The sequence below is a fragment of the Asterias amurensis genome, chromosome 14 (genome assembly GCF_032118995.1).
Source record: "Asterias amurensis chromosome 14, ASM3211899v1".
Classification (NCBI taxonomy): Eukaryota; Metazoa; Echinodermata; class Asteroidea; order Forcipulatida; family Asteriidae; genus Asterias; species Asterias amurensis.
The window spans coordinates 2084900-2109814 of record NC_092661.1 but is presented as its reverse complement, the minus strand read 5'-3'; the positions used below and the strand labels follow the sequence as shown (position 1 = coordinate 2109814).

Sequence of the window (24915 nt, the reverse complement as noted above, 5' to 3'; positions counted from 1 at the left end):
TGTCTCCAAGATAGTTATGTGGAAATTGACAAGTAAATTTTTGTTTCTTGGCAAATGCCTGAAATTGGTTGCCTGTGATTTGCCCTCAGATGACAATAAGATTTTGTACTCACCCATTTTTCTGCGTTTACATCGGCGTCGTTCCATTCCGGCCAAATAACGAGCTTTTGTTTCCTGCCTTCTTGAGACCCAATCACACTGGCTGCAATGGACGCGGCTCTGTACAGAAAAAAAAAAACCAAATAAATAAAAACTTCATGTTCATCTTTTGGTAATTCTTGAATGTAGGTCACAAAACACAATGTCCAGTCTCCACAGATTTACATTTTAAAACTAACACGGTTTGGAGATAATGGTGGTAGAAAGCTTCCCTAAAATATTACTTGCTGAGGTGCTGTGGTTTTTGAAAAATTAGTAAAACAATTTCAAAAAAGTAATTTCCGTCTCAGGAGACGAAAATTATTTTTGTTTGTAAATCTGTGGACATTGCGTTTTGCATTACAAACATTCAGTTCAAACTCATTTGCTGAGACTGTCAACACAACATGAAGCACACAGAGGCCACACCTTCTGTTGACCTAGTCTTCGCCTTGGTCAGTTCGGTGCTTCTTCAAAAATGTCAACAGACTTCAAAGATTTTGTAATGAAAGTGCCCTTGCCCTCCTCAACGACTAAATTTTGGGCCTGCTGAATGAAAGCACAATGTCAACAGGTGATTTTTTCCCCGGCAATATTTTCCACTATATAAAAAAAGTAGATAATTCTTAATATAATTTTTATTTTATTTTGTGTACAAACCTTTCCTTGGTTCTAAAGTTACCACAGTTAGCCATCTTTTAAGATGAATTTAACGTTGTCTCGGAACCCAATTCTGAATGTAAACGGTTTTGTCAGCCAGACAATAGCACTCCAATACATAGCACTTCAGCACACCCTCAACGCTACAATATAGTTTTTAATAGCCGCCAATTAAAATGCCTGATAAGTCTAAACTCCAAAAGGTTAGATTGGAAAGATATTCAGGAGCTCATGCTAGGTATCAACAAGAAACACAATAAAGGGGGACACTTTTACATCTGTCATGTTAGCGGTTTCTCCAAAGGTTTAGATTTGTATTTTAAAGGCAGTGGACACTATTGGTTATTACTCAAAATAATTATTAGCATAAAACCTTACTTGGTAACGAGTAATGGGGAGAGGTTGATAGTATACAACATTGTGAGAAACGGCTCCCTCTGAAGTGATATAGTTTTCGAGAAAGAAGTAATTTTTCACAAATTTGATTTCAAGATCTCAGCATTGGAGATTGAGGTCTCGAAATCAACCATCTTAACGCACACAACTTCGTGTGACAAGCAAGGGTGTTTTTTCTTTCATTATTATCTCCCACCTTTGATGACCAATTGAGCTCAAGTTTTCACAGGTTTGTTATTTTATGCATATGTTGAGATACATACACCAAGTGAGAGGACTGGTCTTTAACAATTACCAATAGTGTCCAGTGTCTTTAAGTGCCTGTTACATGCCTGGAATAACACATGGCCTCTGCTGCCCTGGTTTGGCCTTGGTGCCCCTTCAACTTTAAGATTTTCTAATACAAGTGCCCTTTGTAAAGTCATGCCTGCTGTTAGAAACTTAGAAGCCCCCAACCAACAAATCTGGAGGTTGCAGTTTCAAATCCTGCTTGAAGAGACAGGGCGGATGATGACCCAAGACGCGACCGCCAACATAACTCAAGGCGGTGAAGCATGGAAATAATAGACGGTTGCCCTCACCGCAACTGAATGATAATGAATGAAACAACGATCCATAAATGGCTGTGTAAAGTTTTGCTTTCCCAGCAAGGTCTCAGAACTAAAAAGAAATGTAAAACAAAACTTGACAAAACAAGTAACCAAAGAGTCAACAGAATCTGGAACAATTTCTAAAGCACATTACCTTTTAAGCGTTGTAGGCATTTCTACGAACGAACACCAGCGTTCCAAAACCCGACCCGAATAAAGTTACAGTAGTTACTACATGACAACTCCACAACAAACTAAACCAATCCACTCTCAATTCCTATATTTGTATTCTACAGAGGGACAATACATCACCACCTTCCAGCACAAAAATACACAAAATCAATCAATACACGCGAGACGACAAAAAGAGACGACAAAAAAGTGACATTCACCAACCAGACATACCCATCAGGTAATTGATCACAATTACAAATCGCTTTAAGGAGATGTGTTACATTAGGAGCGTTCTGACAAAGTGCTTCTTAAGAAACTTAAAACGCCTTTTGACTCGACACTAATCCCTTAACATGATTAAGCAAGCTGGATGGCAGATGTGCTCAACAGGTAGTCAATAGTTTCAGGTGAGCCTCATTAAATATTCAGGACCCAAATGCTTTTATTATCTGAAATCATGTTAAAGGCAGTGGACACTATTGGTAATTGTCAAAGACCAACCTTCACAGTTGGTGTATCTCAACATATGCACAAAATCACAAACCTGTGCAAATTTGAGCTCAATTGCTCATCGAATTTGCCAGATAATAATGAAAGAAAAAAACACCCTCATCACACAGAGTTGTGTGCTTTCAGATGCTTGATTTTGAGACCTCAAGTTCTACATCTGAGGTCTCGAAATCAAATTCGTGGAAAAATACTTCTTTCTCAAAAACTATGCCACTCCAGAGGGAGCCGTTTCTCACAATGTTTTATACCATCAACCTCTACCCATTACTTGTTACCAAGTAAGGTTTTGTGCAAATAATTATTTTGAGTAATTACCAATAGTGTCCACTGCCTTTAACAACCAATCTATATCAGTCTGTAAGTGTGAAACAATTCCACAAATATTAAACAGCTTGAGCGAAACTTTTTCAATGGGAATGCTTTTTATTCAAGCATGTCTATAATGTTGTTTGTTTGTAAAAAAAACATTAACATTTATGTGATCACTAAGGAATTTTTCCAAATTTATCAGCCGAAGTGTTTGGCCCCAATCTCAAGGTTTTGGAAAACTACAAAACACTTTGATGTATGACGACGTGCGTCAAAGTGACAATACTTTGACGTCATGAGCTCACATTTCTTTGTTTTACCTTCATGCTGCAACAAAGTGGCTGTACAAAACAGAGCTCCAACATAATTATGACATACATGTAACATTAGTGATGATATGACAGGGCTTTTTTGCGAATTCAACGGCAAAGCACTCGAGTAGGGTATTAGAAATATTTGATTTTTACACAATTAAGATTTGTGTTTTAAAATCTCATACATGAACTAAATTTCCATATTGATTTAAAACATTTTAAAGGAATTTAGCAAAGATCACTTGGTATTGTTTTTGTTCAAGTAGGTTTTGTTTGTTTGGTTTTGTTTGATTAATTGAACCACCAAATTACTTAAACTCCAACTATTTTGCAAAGATTCCATTAAAAATATCATGTAAATTCATTAAAATTGAATGTAATGTGAGCACCCGTGAAAAGCTTAAAACGACTTGAATTTACTTTAAAGTAAACTGAAGCAATAATAATAATAATAACAACCAGTTTGTATAAACATGTAGCGCTTTTCAAACCCAAGGGTTTCTCAAAGCGCTTCCGACATTATTACCCCTAGAGTCACTGGGCCTTAAACATGTTAAATCATAACATTTGATAGTGTCGTTTCTGATACTTCAGTATTTTAAAACATACAGTGAAGGTGTTTAAACATTGTAACTTGACAAGTTGAATTCTTGTTAACAATTAACACCAAAATAATGCACTAGTTCTGAGTTCCAAACGTGCGCGACGAACGATATTGCTATGAATAATAAATTAACAAAGACTGAATTAGTAATTTCACCTAGGGGTTAAAATCCAATTCTGATTCAGCAGTCTTTGAATGCCAGACATAAGGAATATCATTAAAGCCATTATAAACTTTCCGTACAGAAAAAAAAAAATTCACAGATTTACAAATAACTTACAGGGTTAACAGAAGGTAATGGTGAAAGACTTCACTTGAAATATTATTCCATGAAATGCTTTACTTTTTGAGAAAACATTAAAACAATATCAATTCTCGATAGCGAGAATTACAAATTTATTTTGAACACATGTCATGACACGAGGAAACGTGCGGAAACAAGGGTGGGTTTTCCCCTTTATTTTCTCCCGACACGAAGTGTGGGCCTTGGACAATACTGTTTACTGAAAGTGTACAATGGCTTTAATAAGAAAGAAACAGTTTCCTCCATAATGTCCGTCAGATTAGAAAATGTTTTGCATTATACTTTTTTGATTACATTTTCATTTCATTTAATTACATAGATAGATAGATAGATAAAATGGTTTAATAAACAACTGTCCTCGCAGCACAAAGACTGAATTACAACAATTTTACATAAATTTAAAATATGAAATTTAATAGAAGGCAAATTGGTAATAAAAATAAAATAAAAAATATGCCAGCAAACATGAAACATCACATAAAAAATTGCAAATCAAAAGATCTAAACTGCTCACAAAAAATAAGGAAACTTTTTTCAATCCAGTATACTTGTTATTATTTAATACTCTCTTTGTATATGGTATATATCAATGCAAAGCTGAACTGTTCCTCTTTAAAATGATATCACATTTGCAATGATTACATGTTGCTGGACTTGTCTACATGAATAACAATGAGGCAAAGTCACAAATCAAATGTGCCAAAATTACCGTTGTCTGTGAATGGTCAATAGGTAATGCTCATTAATCAAACCGATCAAGCTTTTCAAAACCATTGCACAGTGATTTTCACCAGTAAGCTCATCGGACACAATTTACCCTCATCTCATGAAAAAACACCTTGTTTGATGGGTATTTGCAAGACGATATTCTACAGCCGGATGCAGTCCCATACTTGCAGACTTTGGACCAAACTCCATCTTTCAAGATGACAACGCTCGCCCCCCTCGATCCCGACTGGTGACTGACTACCTGAAAAATGTTGGGGTGCACCGGATGGAACATCTGTGGGACCAGCTTGGCCTCGCTGTCCGCGCCAGAACCACCAACACATCAACTGTGGCTGACCTAACCAGGTTCCTTAATAAAGAATGGAACGCCATCCCTCATCATCAGCGCATCACAAGACTTGTGTGCAGCATGAGAAGAAGGTGCCATGCTGTCATTAACGCCTTCGGATCATCCACTCGTTACTGAACTTTTTTTATCAATAAAGTGTATTAAGATCAGTAAGTTGTCTTGCTTGTTTGAATTACAGTGTCAATTCAATTCATACAGTAACACAAAAATATTGCTAATTTTGGCACATTTGATTTGTGACTTTGTCTCATTCTCATGAACGTGGTCAAGTCCAGCAACATGTAATCATTGCAATTGTGGTATCATTTTAAAGAGGAAGAGTTCAGCTTTGCAATGATACATACCATATACAAAAAGAGTATTAAATAATAACAAATATACCGGATTGAAAAAAGTTTCCTTACTTTTTGTGAGCAGTTTACAAGGAAGAACAAGCAATGCAAATAGTTTTAAATTTTAAGAAGAATAAATAATTATGTAAAAACACTTAGAAAATAACCTCCGGTGGGGTGGTACACAAAACGTTTAGAAGCAAAACAAAAGACAAGAATCCTGGCCGGGAAAGCCAATTTTTCAAAATGGTCTGGACTCCATCGTGTAGAATACATCAGATTCAGAGAACCGATCACTGGGCTAAAGGCAGGCTACTATTTTACTAGTAGTACGGATAACTTTCTGTATGGGGCCACCACTTTTTCACTCATTTTTACAAAAAGGGATATCTCATTAAGGTAAATTAGATACTATATTATTTCATATCGAATGAAAAAGTGGTGGCGCCATACGGAAACTTTTCCAGTAGTACTACTCTAGTATTGATATTTAAGTTGTAATCGGCCAGTCAGTGTGTTTTCTAGTTTTCGATGGGTTGTCGATTACAAACAAACTTCTATTTTAAAACATCTGGGTTTTTTTACACAACATTACAACAAACAAATTACATTTCATTAAAGCAAGATTCAACTTTCATTCAATTCAAGAAGGTAGGAAGGACAATACAAAGTTAGGTTTAAAATAAAGTTATTTGCATTTTTAATTATTAATTAATTAAGAATGTTGAGTTGACATTTTCATGGTTGTCATTCTCATCTGCAATCTACTTCTATTCTTAGTTATTCTACCTCCATCTCATGTCCATGTTACAGTAACCATTGCAACAATATTTAGCCAGACGACAACACCTCAAACCATCTTAACCAAACATAGTTGGTCGGCCATTATCCCTATTATTCATTGCATTGGCCATTGTATTAAATACACAACACAGTAACCCGTCCCGCGGCCCAGTGCAGTAGCATAAGCATGCACACAAACAATACAGCGAACTGACTGCACAGCGAACGTTAAAAACTCAATAAACAGTGCAAACAAGGCCGCATTAACGGTACGAACTTACTCCTTGTTTGAGGCCGAATTCACCCTATTTGATGACTTTTTCTCCTTGGCGAGCTTGGAAGACATAGCTTTGGTATTTTTTGCCCCAAAGAGGCGTTAAAAATGGTCAAAATGTGTGATTAAACGCAGTCTAGCAACTGCCAAGGGTCCCGTTGTCAAGAAGAAGGTCATAGGTCACCTCAATATCGGTTAGTGTGGCGCTTTTGGTTCGTCAATGCGTTTTGCATTGCTACACGTATAGGTACTAGATTTACTTTGGAAACTATTACTGCGCACGCGCAGTTTAATTAAGGCTCGCGCAAGCAAAAAAGTGGCAAAATTAATAAACAATAGTATTCATAAATAATTAAATTAAGAAACAGAAGTACTATACATGGTCTAAACAATGAAACAACACTTAGGCAAAACTTTCTTACACATTTTATGGCTGCATAAGTTTTACCTCCAGCAAAAAATTTGATTTTACGTCATAGAAAATAATTTATCAAAGACCAAGCGCCGCATAATTATGTGAGAAAGTTTGTTTGTAACTCACAAAAAGTCTACTTCTCACGGGGCATACTCGTTTTAATTACAGAGTAATTTCTTAAAGAAATAATTTTTATGTTGTGTGTGTTGTGTTGTACTTAAATTGTAGTCTGTGAGAAAGATTCGGCTAGTTTTTACTAGGCGCAATCTTGAGGTCATATTTTAGAGTGCATTTCTGTGCACTATTTCTTTAAATTAATTATTTATGTTTTTTTATTGTCTGTTGGTTATTATGTTATTATTTACACTTTTTATTTATCTATCCACCATTTTATTTATTTGTATTTATAATGATTTTATTGTTTGTTTGTTGCTATTTTATTGGTACGGTTTTTGTTTTGTTTTCTTAATTTTTATTTTGTCTTTATAACTGGTATCTGAAACAGCTTTAATTTTTGCTAAAAATACGAAGTTTTACACAAAATTAATCACGCATTGAAATATTCCTGTCCATAACCCCCCCCCCCCCCACATAAGTTGTATAACTCCCAAACAAAATAATACACTTGTGGTGAAAATAACACCACACTTATCTGGGCACTTTAAAAAAAATGCAAGACAATTGTACTGCCTGCTTGAGGTCGAAACGTCAGTTCTTAACTTTTTCAACAGATTTTGAAGAAAACAGAAGTACCACCAGTTATTTCTTTGTTGTGATTTTTACGGTTTAAACGAAACAATTAGTGAAAAAGTAGTGGCAGGAAACGGAAATCTTTTCATTTTTTTTTTTTACCAAGACCAACACTTTTGAACAACACTATTTACTTTACTTACTCGTCTTCAGCAATCGCTGGCGGAAGATTTGAAGCTACACTAAAACCACTTTTCCTTCCTCCATGGTCAAACCCTCCAGACCCCCTCCTGTGATCATCGGAACCGCCAAGAATTCCTCCCAACCTTCGGCTGCCTCCTCCTGCCCCAGACCCCTCGTAGGCCCCCGGGGCTGCCGAACCCCTCCTCCTATCATAACTTACACCTCTCCTGCTGTCCTCGTACGAGGAGGCCGGTCCACCACCGGGGTTCGGTGAGGCTGCGTTGACCGGTATAGAGGCGCGTTTGTCGGCAGCGTTCTGGGCTCGTCTCGCTCGAGCGTTGGCCGCTACGTTAATCAACGGTGCTGTGGGTAAAATGTCTTCCAGTTCCTCGTTGTCGGGGTAAAAGACGGGCCTGGCAAGCAGCTTGTTGGTGTATTTGGCAGCACGATCGTATACCTCGTCCAGGGTGATCGGGAGGACGGGGTAGATAACTTCCCGATTATAACAAAAACCTGAGGCTTGAGATGTCTGTATTGCTCCGGTACCCAGATTCAGAGTCGAAGGAGAGCGGGCAATAGCCCTCCTATCGCGAACTCTTGACATGTTTCAAAGTTGTAACTTTTTATAAAAAAAGAGAAGCTCGTATTCACTTCCACCGTCCAATCACATCAACTTAATGAGGCAAGTCTAAATTTGCTGCATTTCGAAAAAACTTCTGTGTTGCCATAGAGAGGTCCGTACTCTATGTGTATACACAAATCTCTTAATGTGTTGGTTCGTAGATCCTTGCCCTACCACAGTTGCAAGCGACTCCCATACAAGAAAACAAAGTAACAAGAGAGTTTTTCACAGAGTTCATTCCTCCATGGTCCATACAGAGATGCAATGAAGAAAAAAGAACACTTGCTGCTGTTGTTCTGTCGAATTCGGTTACATAAAAGACTCCGTGCTATACATCGGTGGAAATGGGTCCGGTTACAACAAACTTAACAGAAATTCACTGCATGACTACCCGAGATCAATTGACTTTCTCTGGTAAACAAAAACATCAAACTGCTCGAATCGGGTTTCACAATTTAACCCGGTGCAGAGTTGACTTTGCTGAGTTACAAATAAACAGATTTGCAATGCAAGACGAAAGTTATACTCTAAACTGCTTTTGTGATGTTGTAGATTGAAAGCAAGGCAACATTCCCTGTAGGTTTTGTGTGTCTTGTAACCGAAGAGAGCATCGACCGTGTGAAAAGTCAACCACTTGAGATGCACATCAAGGTCTGATGAGAATGACTCTCAGAAAAAAAAATAACACCACAATATCCTTACGTCAATAAAGTCCCACTGTAAAATCCAACTCTTTTTTTTCTTCTGAAGGATTTGTCAACAGCAACAATGACTAATGATTCAGATTTTGTGTATGGTTGTCAAGCGATGACATACGTCATCAATCATTCCAACAAGACGTCCTAATTGTCATAAATACTTCTTGTTATCTTTCCCCTGCAGGCTGTTGTTAAAAATGTTCGGTGTTCTTTAAAAATCGCAGAGTTGACAGTTTCAACCAACACTGCTCGGTTTATTAGTGTCTTGCCGGTGTCTTGAGTAGCTATTATGGGTGACAGCTTTCTCTATAGTGACGAGGTAACTGCCCTTCATCAAGCCTCCTGCAAACAAAGACTACTACAAATTCTCCTTCCTCCCAAGATCATTTTGCAGGTTGGAACAAACCACCCCAAGATATTCGCGAAGCACCAACTTTTAGTATTTTCAGAATAAACTTCAAGCTAAAATGGGTAACATCGTCAGGGGCAAATACTGAAACGAAAATAAATCTTCTGAAATGAAAATAAATCTTGCTGCTCAGTCACTTGCACGTGAATCCCGATGTGGAGATTTGGCAGTATTTCTCCACCAGAACCAGGTATACCCTAAGTTCTTGCTATGACGGTCATCAAGCTGTGCTTTTACATGTCATGGAATTGATGGCAGAATGACCCATGTGCAACAGATGAGTTTGCAAAACAATTGTGTCCAAGGCCTATCTATTTTGTTCCTTTCGCTGCTTGAAGTTCGGCTCAAAAGATGGCATATACGAAAGACTGCACACGTTCTCCTGGATTTAAATCATTGTGGTCGGTATTAATGGGCCGTGACTGGTGGTTGGATTGCATTACTAAAAAGAGTTAATCCAATCCCTTCATCCGATAAAACATCAAAGGATCCTTGTTGTCTATAATAAAGCACCACTCTGGCCAATGCATGATAGTTCCTTGGATTATTTGTTGCATGTATACGGATAAAGAATTTGCTGACGCCAAAATACCCAGCGATGAGATGATCATGCCGAGCTATCTGGATCCATTCTCGATTTTAAGCATCTCTATAATTTAAGCCATATAAAAGTGTAATGCTGGTATACATGCCCGATCTTGCAGAGGGTGTCCCAACAAATAATTTTCCCTTTAATAAGACACTCCTTTCCTCTCAAGCCCACAGAAGATGCCTAAAACCCATCGAAGAATTCCCCAGATTCCTTGAGCACAATAAAGACAATAGAAGAGGGTACACCCTGGCCACATTATTGCCCACCGATATGGGTGCACATACAAACTTCTATTCTTGTCTGCCGAAAGTCAACCCTCCCAAAATTATCCACAATGCACACTCGGCCAATTTGCCAAGTCCCATTTAATGATACCGCAATTATCGATCTGCTTGATCAATGACCGTGGAATAATATCCACCCTTTTTGTTACGGCTTGGGGCTGCAAAGCTCATGGGGGTGATGAGTGAGGTGCAGCCCCACGGCAGAGACAAGTTTCTTTGATCAAGCCCAGTTTCATAAAGTGAAAGCCTGTAAGCACAACAACTTGCTAAGCATATAGACAAGTATATCTTCCTGAAACAGGTTAACAGACAAATAATAACATCAAGTTTACACTTTTGAAATTGTGCCTCACCGTTTTCGCTTATCAAAGTGTCAAGCAGTATTTTTTTCTGCTTAACAGAGTTTTATGAACAAATTTTTTGTTTGTCCTAGATGCAGTTTGAACATGGAAAAAGAACACACATTTGTTTTCTTCCTTCATGGTTTGAGAGTCATTGTGGCTATCACAGCGTAAAACCAGCACAATCTGCCCGTTGACAGCCATTTTGACAACTTGGTCTCAAAAAGGGGCTTGGTGCCACACGCCACACACCCGCAGGTAGCCAAGGATACCCATTGAACACTTTTTGTCTCGTTGGTGTGTTAAATGCTCATCCCAAGCAATCACTGGAAGGTCGTTTAGGAAGTCAAAAGTCGGTGGTGTGTACACACGGCACTCATTGAATCTTTTGTCCACCAGTGAAAGTGAAAGGAAAAGAAGTAAAACTTGTTTCTGCATTGTACTAGACGCTAAACTGGTAAACTTTTGTGTTCCGTCCATTATGTACAGTGTCAAGTAAAAAAGGAGGTTGAACAGAGAAAACAAACATTAAGAAATTAACATTCAATTTTAAGGATGGTTCAAAAGAGGGCGCTTGAGTAATTTGTACGTTCACCGTTTTTTTTTTTTTGTTTTGTTTTTTTTTTTTTTTTGGGGGGGGGGACCTCTTGACGGGCGTGGGGTGGGGGGGGGGTAGAACATCGTGCATTCTTTTCATAAAGTGAAAGCCGCCCAGTACTTAAGCAGCATGCAGCGTCAGAGTCCAGCATTCTCCAGAAGACGATCAGAGCATACTGATCGAAACGTCGAGTTAACCAACGGATCTTTTCAGAACCACCCAACTCATTACAGATAGTCATTACATGGTGTTACCGCAAACTCTTCTATATCTTATTTCCACCATGCAAAGTTTCAAATCCTACTTATTATGTATTCTGTCAACATTATTTTATCCCCCTCCCCCTCCCGAGGTGAGATGTCTTCAGTGTCGTACTTGACCAATACAATTCATGGCGCTTGCTGAGAACACTTAACCACGGAGGAAGACAGTGACCTGTCGCGAAAGTGTCACATGTAGGGCCTATCCGTAATATTGTCCAGCCCTTGGCAAAAAAGAAATCCAATCTGCTGATCGGACAATCGGTCTGACAGTCAAAGTCTATAGTATGCCATCTTTTATCACGCGGAAAACAAAAACACAAAACTCAGTATTATGGCAGCTTCCCGGTAACATAACTATATTTCTCCTGGCCAAACTTGGTCAGAGATCCAGAAGCTTGTGGTCTTCGTACAAATAGAGATGGGATTAAGGTTTTCCCACGGACAATCTAATGGAATAGCTCAGTCAAAATTGTAGTTCTCAATCAAAACAGACCGCCACACCATTACATCATCGAAATAATGTTCAAAAATGTTTTTGCAAGGGGAATGGCTGCCGCAGGCCTGCTGCGCCTCCAGCAATCAGTGACTCGGCATTGAGAGAATATTAATTGGGCACATCGAAGTCTTCGTACCCGACTTGGTAGTTGGATAAGTGATTTCCTTTATCTTATTTTTCACCCTTGTCTTTGAAGTTTAGAATTCTCATTTACTTTTGTTTGATAAAGACTTTTGTGGCGGGGGGGAAGGTAACAAAGAGTGAACGCGTCATCATATTATTAGGCCTTTATGCCTAGTCCACTCAAACTCGCCATTATTATTTTTCATCACAGCATTTTTTTAATTTGATTATTAATATAGAAGGGGTTTTTATATCGGTCAAGAACCACAGCATGATAATTGATTTAACAAAACAAGAGGGAACAGAGCTAAGAAAGAATCATTCGCGCATCAACAGGGAATTATAAGGCTAAAACTGTCAAAAAAATGTGATCCGCGAGTATCTTCATTGCGCGCAGGCGCTAGCTAGCGAGGGCCTAAGACTAAAAGAGGGTATACGATAGTAGTAGTCCGTCATGCATGAGATATGGCAGACCACACCAAAAGATGTTCACCACCACTTCAGGCTAGCTTTGGCTGAGCCAGGTTTATCTTGTCTACATGATCATACATAAATTAAATAAAACAATTTATAAAATGCAAGACATGATACACATACTATACGAGAGGTTTATGAGCCTATGTCAAAACAGCATGCGCTACATGAAAACAAAGTTGGTTTCTTCATTTTGTGCATGATATTAATACACAACATCAACGCGAGATGAACATTTGTTTAATTTTTTTTTATTGAACACTCGATTTTTTTAGGTTCAATGTACGTGGGATGACAGGTTTATAAGCCTATATCAACACAGCATGTGCTACATTAAAACAAAGTTGGTTTCTTCATTTTGTGCATGATATTAATACACAACATCAACGCGAGATGAACATTTTTTTATGGTTTTTTTATTGAACACTCGATTTTTTTAGGTTCAATGTACGTGGGATGACACAACGGTATGACGGGGTTCTGTTATGCTATTTTCGAATTAAACTAACTTATCCTAAAATTAGTTGAAAAATTAATGAATTTTTTGAAGTCCAAAATGCGACTCATTCATTAACAAATTAATAAGCAATATTATTTATGAACTCGCATGTCAACATTGTGCAACATGAAAACAGTTTATGTTTTAGTTTCTGAGTCATGACACACGAACGCGAGGTGAAAATAATAATTAATTTTTGTTTTCATATTGAACATTTTCACTCCTATCACTACGAAATTATTTAGCGGTCTGACGGGGGTTGCTTTTCTTCGAATACACTCATCCATTCTATAAGTTAAACAAATGCATTTTTAAGTCCAAAATGCTAGTTAATTCACCACTTAGTCAGAAAGCTTCACGGGCCAAGTAATCGAACACTGTGCGCAACCATGAAAACACAATTTTGATTTTTAGTTTTTGAGTCATGACAAAAATTACAACGCGAGATGCAAAAATACACATTGAACACTCGAAATAATTAAGGTCCAATGTGGGATCACACCCGGCTTGACGAATTTTGCAATGCTATAATATTTTTTGAATTACACTGACTTATCATTTATAATTTAAACAAATGTAGTTTTAAGTAAACAATGCAAGACATAATAATGTTACACCAAAATAGAAAAGTTCATGAGCCAAGTTCATGAACATGAAAACAATTTTTGAGTTTATGTTGAGTCACAACACACTGCGATATGAAAATAAGAATAATTTGTTTTCATTAAGAAATAATTAAGGTCATTTAATGTGGGATGACATGACGGGTTCCTTGTATGCTATATTCATTCGTGTGAAAGACTCTTTCAGTTGCAAAATTATGGCTCTTTTTCTTAAATGATAAGAAGGCATTGGTAAATTTGTGTTGAACCCGAACTTGATTTAAGGTTGGTAGCTGATGAGGTTCGAATCTTGACACGCGTAAAACAAGCAGAGAGCAAAAGTTGTGATGCCGCGAGTTTTCAGTTCAAACATGTTTCAACAGCTGAACAAAATTCTTATTTTCACCTTAACAAATCATTTTATTTGAACATTTCTTCACCAGATGTTGAAGATGGAACTTAAAACTGAATGATTTTGTGTAGATTTTAAATATTAGTTATGTAATTTTTTTGATAAAAATGTTTTATTTTCAGTCAAAATTGTAACAATAATGGGACAAAAATTAGCATTAAATTTCTGAAATCACAAACGAGTTATTTATGAAACTAACATGATTAAACAATCGCTTACACCATATTATTTGTATCAAACCTCCAAAATTTAAAACAATCAGTCGAAATTCGTCTTTAAGAATGATTTTTATACAGGCAAAAACACAACAAAGACATGGAATCCATATTTCATACATTTCATAAATCAAAACCATAATTAAACCGATGCGTTCTGTCACGTCCGCATCGCGCCTACAAAAGGTGGCGAGTTTATTTTAATAATCATATCATATTTTGATCTTTGTCTCGAAAGTGTACAACTGTCACTAATCGATTGAAACAATGGCCGGTTCTCCAAGGAAAGCTTCCCCGAAGCGTCGTCCGAGGTCTCGCTCAAGTTCTCCCGCCAAGATGGCTCCCGTGGCACCTAAGGCAGCAGCCAAGCCCAAGAAGTCTCCTCGTTCACCTAGCAAAAAGGTCAAGAGAACCGTCAAGCCTGCCACTCACCCATCATCAAGCAAGATGGTCGTAGCCGCCGTCGCTGCTTTGAAAGATCGCCGTGGGTCATCCACCCAGGGCATCAAGAAGTACATCGCCGCCAACTACAAAGTCGACACTGTCAAGCAGGCTCATCACATCCGCAAAGCTCTCAAGTCCAGCGTAGCCAACGGCACTTTGCAGCAAGTCAAGGGCAGCGGTGCAGCCGGTACGTTCAAGCTATCCGCCAAGGCACCAAAGTCTAACGCTGCTGCCAAGGCCAAGGCTAGAGCCGCGGCTAAGGTTCGAGCTGCTGCAAAGAAGGAGAAGGCACGAGCCAGGAAAGCTGCACAGAAGGCCAAGAAGGCTGCTTCAGCCGCTGCCAAGAAAGCCAAGGCGAAAACCAGCAAGAAGACCAAGAAAGCAAAGAAGCCAGCCAAGAAGGTCAAGAAAGCCGCCAAGCCAAAGAAAGCAGCCAAGAAACCAGCAGCCAAGAAAACCGCCAAGCCAGCCAAGAAAGCTGCAGCCAAACCCAAGAAGGCAGCACCCAAGAAGAAGGCTGGTAAAGCCAAGAGAGCGGCCAAGGCCAAGAAATAAAGCTCTACTCCAGCAACAAAAAAACCATCGGCTCTTTTCAGAGCCACCACATGTACAAAAGAGAAAACTCTATCGTTCTGATTTTTAAATGTAAATGTTTTTATTTTTACAAAGGAAGGGTTTAACCAAATAAAGGCCACACAATTTCCCCCCTTTAGTTTTCAAACCAAAAAGATATTTTGTAATTTTATTTAAATGATCGAAGTTAAATAGAACTCCAAAAGCCTAAAATGAAATGGGCTGAGGCCTAGATGAATAGTCGATAGACACTTAACAGATTTCACCTAATTTCCATACACACGTTTAAGGGGAAAATTTATGAAATGTATAGCGTCAATCAAAGCACACCCTTTTTTGTTTGGGGGGGGGGGGGGGTACATACATGCAACTGCTGTGAAGTATTTGCTTTACATTGATTTGTCTGACATGACTTCCTTTCCTGTTTTATCTGTATGATGAGAGGGGGGGGGGGGTGGGGAATAAAGCAAGGTCTAAAATTGTGCATTCACCACCGCCCTCTGTCTGCGAAAACAAATAGATCAAATCGAAATTACACTTCCTTGTTTGAAAGTGATCATTGTCAACCTTAGAAAACACAATACAATTACTTCAACGAACACAAAATAATATAGATTAATTTTCGCCTCAAAATACAGAAGACTAGTGATTTACCTCTATATAGAAAAATAGTGAACAGTTTAATAATTCCGTTTACTACACCAAACCTATTTAGCTGCTGCAAACCAAGCAAAAAATAATGCAGAATTGAGCGCTTGGCATAATTTGATTTAATCAATAAAAATGGTCACCGAAACTCGAGAAGTTGCAAGATAAAACACCATTGACGCACAAAATGTGTGTGCTTTTAATCAGATGCATAGTAGATCAGATGCATAATAACAGGTTTCATGTCATGGAGGCCTTACAAACAAAAAATTACCTCTTTCACAAAAACTATACGTTTTCAGAGGGAACTGTTTCTCACAATGTTTTATACTATCAACAGGCAACAGCTCCCCCTTGACTCGTTATCAAATAATTAGTTGTTTTGCTATAAATTATTTTGAGTAATTACTAATAGTGTCCAGTGCCTTCAAAGCACAAAAAGTACCTAGTGGGCGTGGCTTTTAGAGTGATTACGTCACACTTACGAAATTGACAACCATGCAAGCAGCGCAACTATATCACAGAGCAATATTATTATCAAACATAGTGCACAAAAGATGTAACCGTAAACACAATGTGGTTATACAAAGAAATAGTAAATTAGTTAACTAATATATGCATGGTGCTCTAAAGTGAAATTGTGACTGCATGTGGGCATATTGGAGAAAAGAAATGAATACATACCATCAACTGAACATAATGACAGAATTAAAAATGAAAGAATTAACAATTATGAATACAATTACAAGGACGCGATCAAATTAATTGGCATTTAATGAAGTAGGATTCGCCGCCATTTTGTATAAAATATTCACCATTGTGAATTAAGGTTCAGCACTATTATACTGGAATGTGCTTTCTAAGACATGTTTAGGAACCGAATCCATAGACATACTATTTGAATGGATTCGAACCCACGACCCCGCACCCGCATTCTAGAGTACATGGCTCTATGTTTCCTGCTGAGATTTTGAGATTTTATTTAAATGTTGTTTTACTTATAAGTGGCAAAGTCCCACTTGTGGCATGCCCCCTTTGCCCTGACAAGGTCTGTGACGAGAAGTTCACATCTCCTTGCTCGCGGCAATTTTTCTTCTTTCTCGAAACATTCGAGAGTCTTGTTAGAAATGGTTTTTGGTTTAAAACAACCGTTTGGGTTTTATCTAAGGTGCCGTTTATCATCACAGTTCGTCTGCTGCTTGAACAGACGGTTTTCGTTGCCCGCGTTTTCTTCGACGGCGTTAATTTGAAATTGTACAACTGTATCTGGTCACCATTGAAGGGCCGCAATTGCTTTGCTGTGTTTGTGGCCCCTTTGTTATGTGTTGAAGGCAGACCGTCGCTGAGGGTCTTTTTTAAGTCTTCCCTATTTGGCGAGAATGAGCAACGTCCAGTGTGGCGAGCGGGCTTAGTGCAGGCCAGTACTGGCCGGTTACGTAGCAGCATAGGGGAGGTCCGACTTGACGAGACCTGGCTTCCGCCTGCATTATAACTGGTATTTCCAAGGGACGAGTTGTCTCGCAACACCGTTGACAGTGACCCCAAGCTCAACGACCTCCCTGCCTGAAACAGAAGGGATTCCTCACCCTCCCGGCGGCTAGCAGGCCGACTACAATCTGACAGGCTTTCCGGAGATTTCACGACCGTTTCTGATTTGTCTTGAATGATTTCAAAACTTGGGCTGTTTTGTTCTTCTTCTTTTAGAAGAGATGGGTACGTTTCTTTCGGAACGCAAGGTTCGGTGTTGAGTTGTGCCAGAAAGTCACTTGGGAACAGGCTTGGCACAGACAGAAAAGAAGACCTTCTTATGTTGGGCGTGGTCAGAATATATTTATCTTCAACAGGTGTGGGGCTCCACTTGGACGGTGTATGTGGGGGTGATGAGAAGCTAAGCAACGGCGGGAAGATTTGGGTACTAGACGGTGTGACCGTGCTCATTGTTCCAGGCCCGGTTTCAGCAATCGAATCGGACTGATGAAGAGCTGGAAGACCACCGACCTCCGAGGACTTAAAGGGCAGTGGCTCGGGAGCAACGCCGTCAATCGACGCGGTGAACGGCGGGTGGCCATGGAACTGAAGAGGGTGTACCTTTGCAATTCTCGGTGTCGGGACGGATACGATCAGCGACTGGAATTTCTCAATCGACATGGCTGTGTCAGTATTGAATCCCTGTGAAACATGTCAGTTAATATCCACACTGTGACAAATTGATTTTATTCACACGCGAAGCTAGCTGGTGCCATGCCATGCAGAAAGGGGAGCCATATCCAAAACAAGCGGATTCACCTTCCCCTCAAAAAATCCGTAAAAATAATTAAATGATGTCCCTTAGCGCATGCACAAGAGTGCTCATGAAAGTTGCTCTAAAAACAAGGTCCCATTTTCCAATGGTGCAAAAGTAACAACATGTGAAAAGCCGCTGCACAAAAACAACAGCAGCTTGAATAATCATCCAAAAATTGCTATGGCAAGAGATGTCTTCAAGGTTAATTTGAAAGCTGTTGTCTGGTGGCTCTGTAGCACAGAATCCCACATAAAATATTCACACCATGCATATTCCACAAGCGAATCAACTGCTGCAAAGTCGTTCCACAAGCTGGACTATGGCTTGACGGGATCACAGAGAATAATAGTGATTTGCCATTCATTGATTAAAAAAAAAATTGATGTTCAGATCGTGAGATACCAAAATCATACTCCGGTATCCGAAGTCACCGATGCTGAACGTAGATTTTCACAAAGCTGGATAAATGACTGGACGAGATCACAGTATTTGATGTTCATTGCTTCTGTTACGTTAAGACTGAGTACAAAAACCGAACCCCAGTATCCGAACAGTAAGTTGCTGAATACTCCACGAGTTCTGGACTATAAATGGCTGGACGAGATCACGTGTAGAATAGCGATTTGCTTTGGAAACACTTGCCGAAGGCGTGTTAATATTTAGATGAGTACCAAAATCAAGCATCAACAATCATACTTCAGTATCCTCACTCTGCTTTCTGTAATCTTGCTCAGTCGCTGCATGGTCAGCCTAATCACCATCGAGCGGCTGATGATATTCCAAGCTGCCGTCGTTTGCTGCGTAAGCTCCCCTTGGAGAACGATCTAATGATGCGTCCTCGCCTATCCATTCCCGGAAAGAATCCCCTGAGTTTGGTGATTGGACGATAAGGAACAACGGCTTCCCGAATGTGATCACTCCCTGGTTACCTTGGCAAAAAAGCAATCAGAATAATGTGCGTGTTCCAGCGAGTTAGTCAGCGAGTTGTAGAAATGGTTTTGGCGGGAACCATCTGCGTTTGAATGTTGCCTTGTATGTACGCCTCACAACATGAAGCCGTTTTAGTGGTTTTCAATCGCTCTTTTGAGAATGGAAATCAATCAGTGCCACTCCGTTGAGTGAAATTGGACCGAGCTTAATTCTAAGTCGAGTTGAAAGTAGGGCCTATCCGTCTTTCACTCCAAAAAGGGAATGTCCGCCATATTGCCCCCTTACAAGAGATGTAAATGCCGGACAAAACGATTGGTTGTCACTCTATGCGATAGGCCTGACTCCTTTTGATTTCTAACCAACGTCCATAAATTCCACCAAAAATCAAATGACGAGTTCAGTTCTTGCTCCTTAAGAAAAGCACTCTAGTGAATAACTTCCGCTGCAGATAGATGAAGCACTGATTATAGTCTTGTTTTGCATCAGTTAATAGCCGCCGTATAAACGAACTGAGTGCTGAAAGCTGATGGGCTGCACGCCACAAGTCGAGTTAAAACCACAACAGTTTGAAGTTTGAATCTAGGCACTGCACTCTCTTTGATTATGAGCAAGCTTTTTGTTACGAAATTACCTCAAAGAAAACCAACATAGAAATCTACTGCATGCTCAGGAAATTACAACGACGTCCAGAGGCAGAATGCAGTGTCAATCATAATTACAACCTTGCTGTAGCGGTTAATTTTCCATGAGTGTATCATAAAACCATGACAGTACACTCATGAACAACAGCTAAATCATCCATCATGATAGACCAGAAAGACGCTTCAAATTAGCAGAGACAAAAGGTGATGCCATAAAACTCGGCAGTTCTCTAACGATTCGGCATTAACATGAAAGCTTCATTAGTGCGATTGTCAATGTGCGTGCCTGGGATAATTAAAAAGCATATAGGCTGTTTCCTGGGCTTGCGTCACGATTGTACCATGGACGTCTGCTTTATCGTAAGAAGAGAGATACAAATAGACATCAAGGTAATGGAAACACACACAAGCATTAGTTAATTCGCCCCATCACAAAACAACACGAAACGTTCAGATGCTATGAATTCATATTACACGTGCATTTTAAACGAGTTTTTTAATCTGTAAATCGGCACAGCCCATGCTTCGTTTTTTTGAAAGGGCAAGGGCACCAAGGTATTATCTCCTCAGTAAAGGGCACCAAATGAGGAAATTGTAAATTTCTACTAGAGCATTTGAAGGGCACGAAGGCAATCGCCTTCGTTGCCTCCGTGGAGTATAGGCCCGACAGCAAAATGTAAACGATCTCAACTGATATTGATCGAGTATTCATGGACATTGTATGGCGAAATGTTCACTTCAGAAGTTGAATTCACCCTGACGCTTCACAGATTCATCGTTTGCTAATCAGGAAACATGAGTGTTTATCTTCAGTCATCCATAAAATCCTTTCAGAGCCTCAGACAGACAAACAAAAAGGCCCTTAAATTTGAATGTGTTCGACGCGGGTGATATAAAAAAAAAACACGGCGTAATGCATTTGCTGCATCAATGTTTCATAAACATTCTCCACTCACTGGCGTATTTTTATTATACAGGCGATATTCAAGCTGAGAGAACTCTGTAATAACTGAAGATGCAATCTCGTATGTTCACTGTTTTGGGTATCCATAATTCATCAATTTATATACAGTCAGAGGTTTACAGAAGAAGCGAAAAGTTCAAGCTTAAAAGCCATGCCGCGGTTTTTCATTTAAAAATCTGTATAATATAGCGCGAAGGTTGACATGTGCATCATAAAGGAGGCAGTTTAAATCACGATATGTGTCAAGCACATGCTAAACAAGGACACTTAGATACATTATGCTAAGGCGTTTATCCTGCAGTGGATCGGTTGGCTGACAAATAAAAAAAAACAACTTATCAATCGTACATTTTTGTCAAAGTTCTTCAATATACAATTCCAGGTTGTATGATTGTTGTGCGTGAACAGTTTATGGCGTTCTCATAACGGCATTAACGTAAACTTGTTTGCTCTTGAAGACGAGCAGGCGAAACGTCAAGACAACACCAGCTCCTTTTAAAGACAACACTCCCTCAAAAGAAATTTAATACATGGGTGTTTCCGCAAATTTACTTTTATTTATAAATTATTCATAATGGGCTTTAACGTAATATTCAAAGATGTTTCGACTGAATTTCTTGACCACACAATAACTGACCATTTACAGCACGCCTTTTAGGTGCGTTTTACGATGACTATTCCTTACACACAATAGATGAGTGTCCTTTGGAGAAATAAATTGGAAGGAGGTCAGTCTCATAATTAAGGCCTCTCCTTTGTCCAGAATCTTTTTTTTATTTTATCTCTGAAGGAAATAATAACACCCGGCAAAGAATAACATCCCATATAATTATCCAGAGGTTGAAGTGAATGCGGATGCATATTTTGCTTTGTGGCTTGGAGGTCGTTATATATTCAAAATTGAGCCATGATAATTATTTCCATGAAAACACGTCGGTATTTATTCATGCAATTTTCTTTCAGATGTAATGACTATCTCTAATGAGTTGGGGTGGTTTTGAAAAGAACCGTTGGTTTCAACTCGACGTTTCGATCAGTATGCTCTGATCGTCTTCTGGAGAATTCTCTATAGTGGTGCTCTTGCAAGTCCATTCCTTTGCTCTATGCCACTATTTTTTTTAAATATATACACTGTAAATATTACTGTGTGGACGTGCTTAATAAGTTCACATCTCATGTCCACACACAATGTCCACACATTCGTGAACCTCCTATTGTATACCAGTTTGGAAACATTCTGTATCTTGCTTTATATCTCTTTTCATTGAGTTGCCTGCCTCCAAGACTGATTGAATTGTGAGGACATTACTCCTCTCAGGGCATTTATAATTAACCTTGGGGACTCAGAGATGTGTGAACGCACGCTATCGTTTTGGGGGAAAGAGTTATACGCGTGGATGGAAATTGTATGTATGAGAGATTTTTACATGCATGGATTGAGTGGGGAAAATTGAACATGTATCTTGCTACGGCGTTGAATAGTTGATGATATCTGGGCCGAAAATATCGCTTAACAATTGTTTGCTGAGCAGAAATTATCAGGATACCAGTCACACATTGTTCATGAGATATAATAATAGTCTGACTCACCTGGTAACTTTATTCTGGTAAGCACAATTTCTGTTGTGCTTAGCTTCTTTCTATGAAACTAGAGTCGCCATAGGCGGCATATATCGCTTTACAATATTGTCTGGTAAGCAGAAATTATTACTATATAAATTATTACTGAACTGTTACATTTTATTACACTTCACACTGGCAACATTAAGATTAAAGTATTGAAGAATTACAGGCGTCGTGGCTTAGTTGGTAAAGCGCCTGTCTTGTAAACAGGAGATCCCCGGTTCGAATCCGGGCGGTGCCTATACACAATTAGCTTTTTTTGTATATACCTCAGATAAACTATTAAAGTGAGCCATAACTTGAAACTAATATGCTTAAGCTAGAGCCCGGTTAGCTCAGTCGGTAGAGCATCAGACTTTTAATCTGAGGGTCAGGGGTTCAAGTCCCCTACCGGGCGGCTATGTTTTCTCTTTTAAACATTTTTTGAATGCATACAATGCTAGGGTCATTTTTGTTACTACAATCAAATGAAACATTGCCAACAGGCGCCGTGGCTTAGTTGGTAAAGCGCCTGTCTTGTAAACAGGAGATCCCCGGTTCGAATCCGGGCGGTGCCTACAGTTTTAACATACACTTTGAACTAGCCATCTTTGTTTACTTGTCATTTCATGACGTGTTTCTTATTGAGAGTTCGTCAGAGCCCGGTTAGCTCAGTCGGTAGAGCATCAGACTTTTAATCTGAGGGTCAGGGGTTCAAGTCCCCTATCGGGCGACCATGCTTTCTTTTTTTAAACATTTTTTGAATGCATGCAATGCTAGGGTAATTTTTGTTACTACAATCAAATGAAACATTGCCAACAGGCGCCGTGGCTTAGTTGGTAAAGCGCCTGTCTAGTAAACAGGAGATCCCCGGTTCGAATCCGGGCGGTGCCTTCAGTTTTAACTTACACTTTGAACTAGCCATCTTTGTTAGTCAGGGGTTCAAGTCCCCAGTCGGGCGACCATGTTTTCTCTTTTCAACTTTTTTTGAATGAATATCATGCTAGGGTCATTTTTACTACAATCAAATGAAACTTTGCCAACAGGCGCCGTGGCTTAGTTGGTAAAGCGCCTGTCTAGTGAACAGGAGATCCCCGGTTCGAATCCATATTTTAACAATATTTTGCTATACATCCACTGTATGGCTAAATCATAGTTTGTTAATTAGTTCATGCGGCGCCGTGGCTTATGCCTTTATCTCATTAACAAAGGTAATATAATTGTCTTTAAAAAACCTTAAAATAGCACATCTCCATAGCCTGGATAGCCCAGTCGGTAGAGCATCAGACTTTTAATCTGAGGATCAGGGGTTCGAGTCCCCTACCGGGATTCCGGTTAACTCTTATTCATAAATACCTCAGGCAGTTTCGCTATTCCTATTGGTGGAAACTCTGCGCTAGTCTCGATGCAAGACGTTTCTTGTTACGGGCGATGCAGGCGCTGTCGGTGAGTTGGCCGCGCTGTGTGTGAAAGGAGAATCAGCGAATACGCACAAAGACTATACGCGCATGCGCACGAACGGAACCGGAAAACACACGGACGGGTATCGTACATGTACATGTAAATGTAACATGTACAATTACACATGTACACTGAACATACCATGGAGGTGGAAACATGCAGAGCTCAAGTACTCGGAAACGGGTAAGTTTTACAGAGTTTCTTACTTTACTACGCCTTTTAACCAACAAGGTATTTATGAATGGAAATCAAAGTGTGTTGAATCGGTTTTCAACTAGTGGTTTAAACCATGGAGCCGCCGAGGCCTGGTTCTCATTTACCTCGACTTCGTCTCGGTAAAATTATCAAGTCAAGAAACCCGGGCATCGTTGAAAACCTCTTCACCATATTTTATTATTGATTCCATTTTTGTTTGTTTAGCCAACAGTACCACAGTTTCGGGCAAAATCCTTGCATTGATACCTTGTTATTTTGCACAAGAAAATCGTTGTTTTAAACTTACTTATTTTAATGAATAATTGAATGGACGGGTCATCATAACGCCTTGGCTCAGTTTGTATTTTGCTGTTCGAATCCAGACCGTACTTCATTTGTGAAGTTTTTTTGTAAATTACATGCAATATATTGTTTGTTAACCGTCTATTTCACCAAGAGCCCTGTTAGCTCAGTCGGTAGAGCATCAGACTTTTAATCTGAGGGTCAGGGGTTCGAGTCCCCTACCGGGCTGTAATGTTTTGTTAATTTTTTTTTACCCAACATCATTTGAAGTAAAATCCTTTCGAGTCATACATTGCTATTTTGCTAATAGTTTTGATGTTTTGTTGTTACTTCTTTGCTAGGTCATTTAACTTTTTTTTCCCCACAGGAAAGATGAGGCCACTTAGCATAATGGGCGTGTTTTGCCTCGGGCCGGGCGGCGCAGCCAAGCATGAACAAAATTAAAGCTGTGTACACAGTGGTGTGAACGGAGAGCTAACTTACAGGGC

The 24915-nt window shown here is 39.3% G+C and overlaps 2 protein-coding genes and 7 non-coding genes across 14 annotated transcripts in view; 8 read left to right on the top strand and 1 right to left on the bottom strand.

The window, feature by feature from the left end:
- LOC139947067 (androglobin-like) overlaps window positions 1-8915 on the bottom strand; it is a 67723-nt gene extending 58808 nt beyond the window's left edge. For 3 of the 6 annotated variants that reach the window (XM_071944896.1, XM_071944894.1, XM_071944897.1), the window contains exons 1-2: window positions 7775-8915; window positions 114-219 (exon numbers count right to left, since the gene is read on the bottom strand). In XM_071944896.1, coding sequence (XP_071800997.1) covers window positions 114-219; window positions 7775-8358 — 690 coding nt within the window. In that variant the 5' untranslated portion in view covers window positions 8359-8915. The remainder of the gene's footprint in view (window positions 1-113; window positions 220-7774) is intronic. The other 3 variants (XM_071944898.1, XM_071944900.1, XM_071944899.1) reach the window with 2 other exon arrangements.
- A 5697-nt stretch (window positions 8916-14612) lies between these two features.
- Window positions 14613-15718, top strand: LOC139947181 (uncharacterized). Its single transcript, XM_071945046.1, has one exon. The coding sequence runs from the start codon at window positions 14650-14652 to the stop codon at window positions 15379-15381; it is 732 nt and encodes a 243-aa protein (XP_071801147.1). The 5' UTR covers window positions 14613-14649; the 3' UTR covers window positions 15382-15718.
- A 6939-nt stretch (window positions 15719-22657) lies between these two features.
- Trnat-ugu (transfer RNA threonine (anticodon UGU)) lies at window positions 22658-22730 on the top strand. Its single transcript has one exon. It is a non-coding gene; the product is annotated as a tRNA-Thr (tRNA).
- Window positions 22731-22813: 83 nt separating this feature from the next.
- Window positions 22814-22886, top strand: Trnak-uuu (transfer RNA lysine (anticodon UUU)). The gene has a single exon. It is a non-coding gene; the product is annotated as a tRNA-Lys (tRNA).
- An 87-nt stretch (window positions 22887-22973) lies between these two features.
- On the top strand, window positions 22974-23046 carry Trnat-ugu (transfer RNA threonine (anticodon UGU)). Its single transcript has one exon. It is a non-coding gene; the product is annotated as a tRNA-Thr (tRNA).
- An 82-nt stretch (window positions 23047-23128) lies between these two features.
- Window positions 23129-23201, top strand: Trnak-uuu (transfer RNA lysine (anticodon UUU)). Its single transcript has one exon. It is a non-coding gene; the product is annotated as a tRNA-Lys (tRNA).
- An 88-nt stretch (window positions 23202-23289) lies between these two features.
- Trnat-agu (transfer RNA threonine (anticodon AGU)) lies at window positions 23290-23362 on the top strand. Its single transcript has one exon. It is a non-coding gene; the product is annotated as a tRNA-Thr (tRNA).
- Window positions 23363-23725: 363 nt separating this feature from the next.
- Trnak-uuu (transfer RNA lysine (anticodon UUU)) lies at window positions 23726-23798 on the top strand. Its single transcript has one exon. It is a non-coding gene; the product is annotated as a tRNA-Lys (tRNA).
- Window positions 23799-24582: 784 nt separating this feature from the next.
- Trnak-uuu (transfer RNA lysine (anticodon UUU)) lies at window positions 24583-24655 on the top strand. The gene has a single exon. It is a non-coding gene; the product is annotated as a tRNA-Lys (tRNA).
- Window positions 24656-24915: the final 260 nt, after the last annotated feature.

Bases quoted from the DNA above. Each gene is read 5' to 3' on its own strand.
- LOC139947181 (XM_071945046.1), top strand. From the start codon at position 14,650: ATGGCCGGTTCTCCAAGGAAAGCTTCCCCGAAGCGTCGTCCGAGGTCT.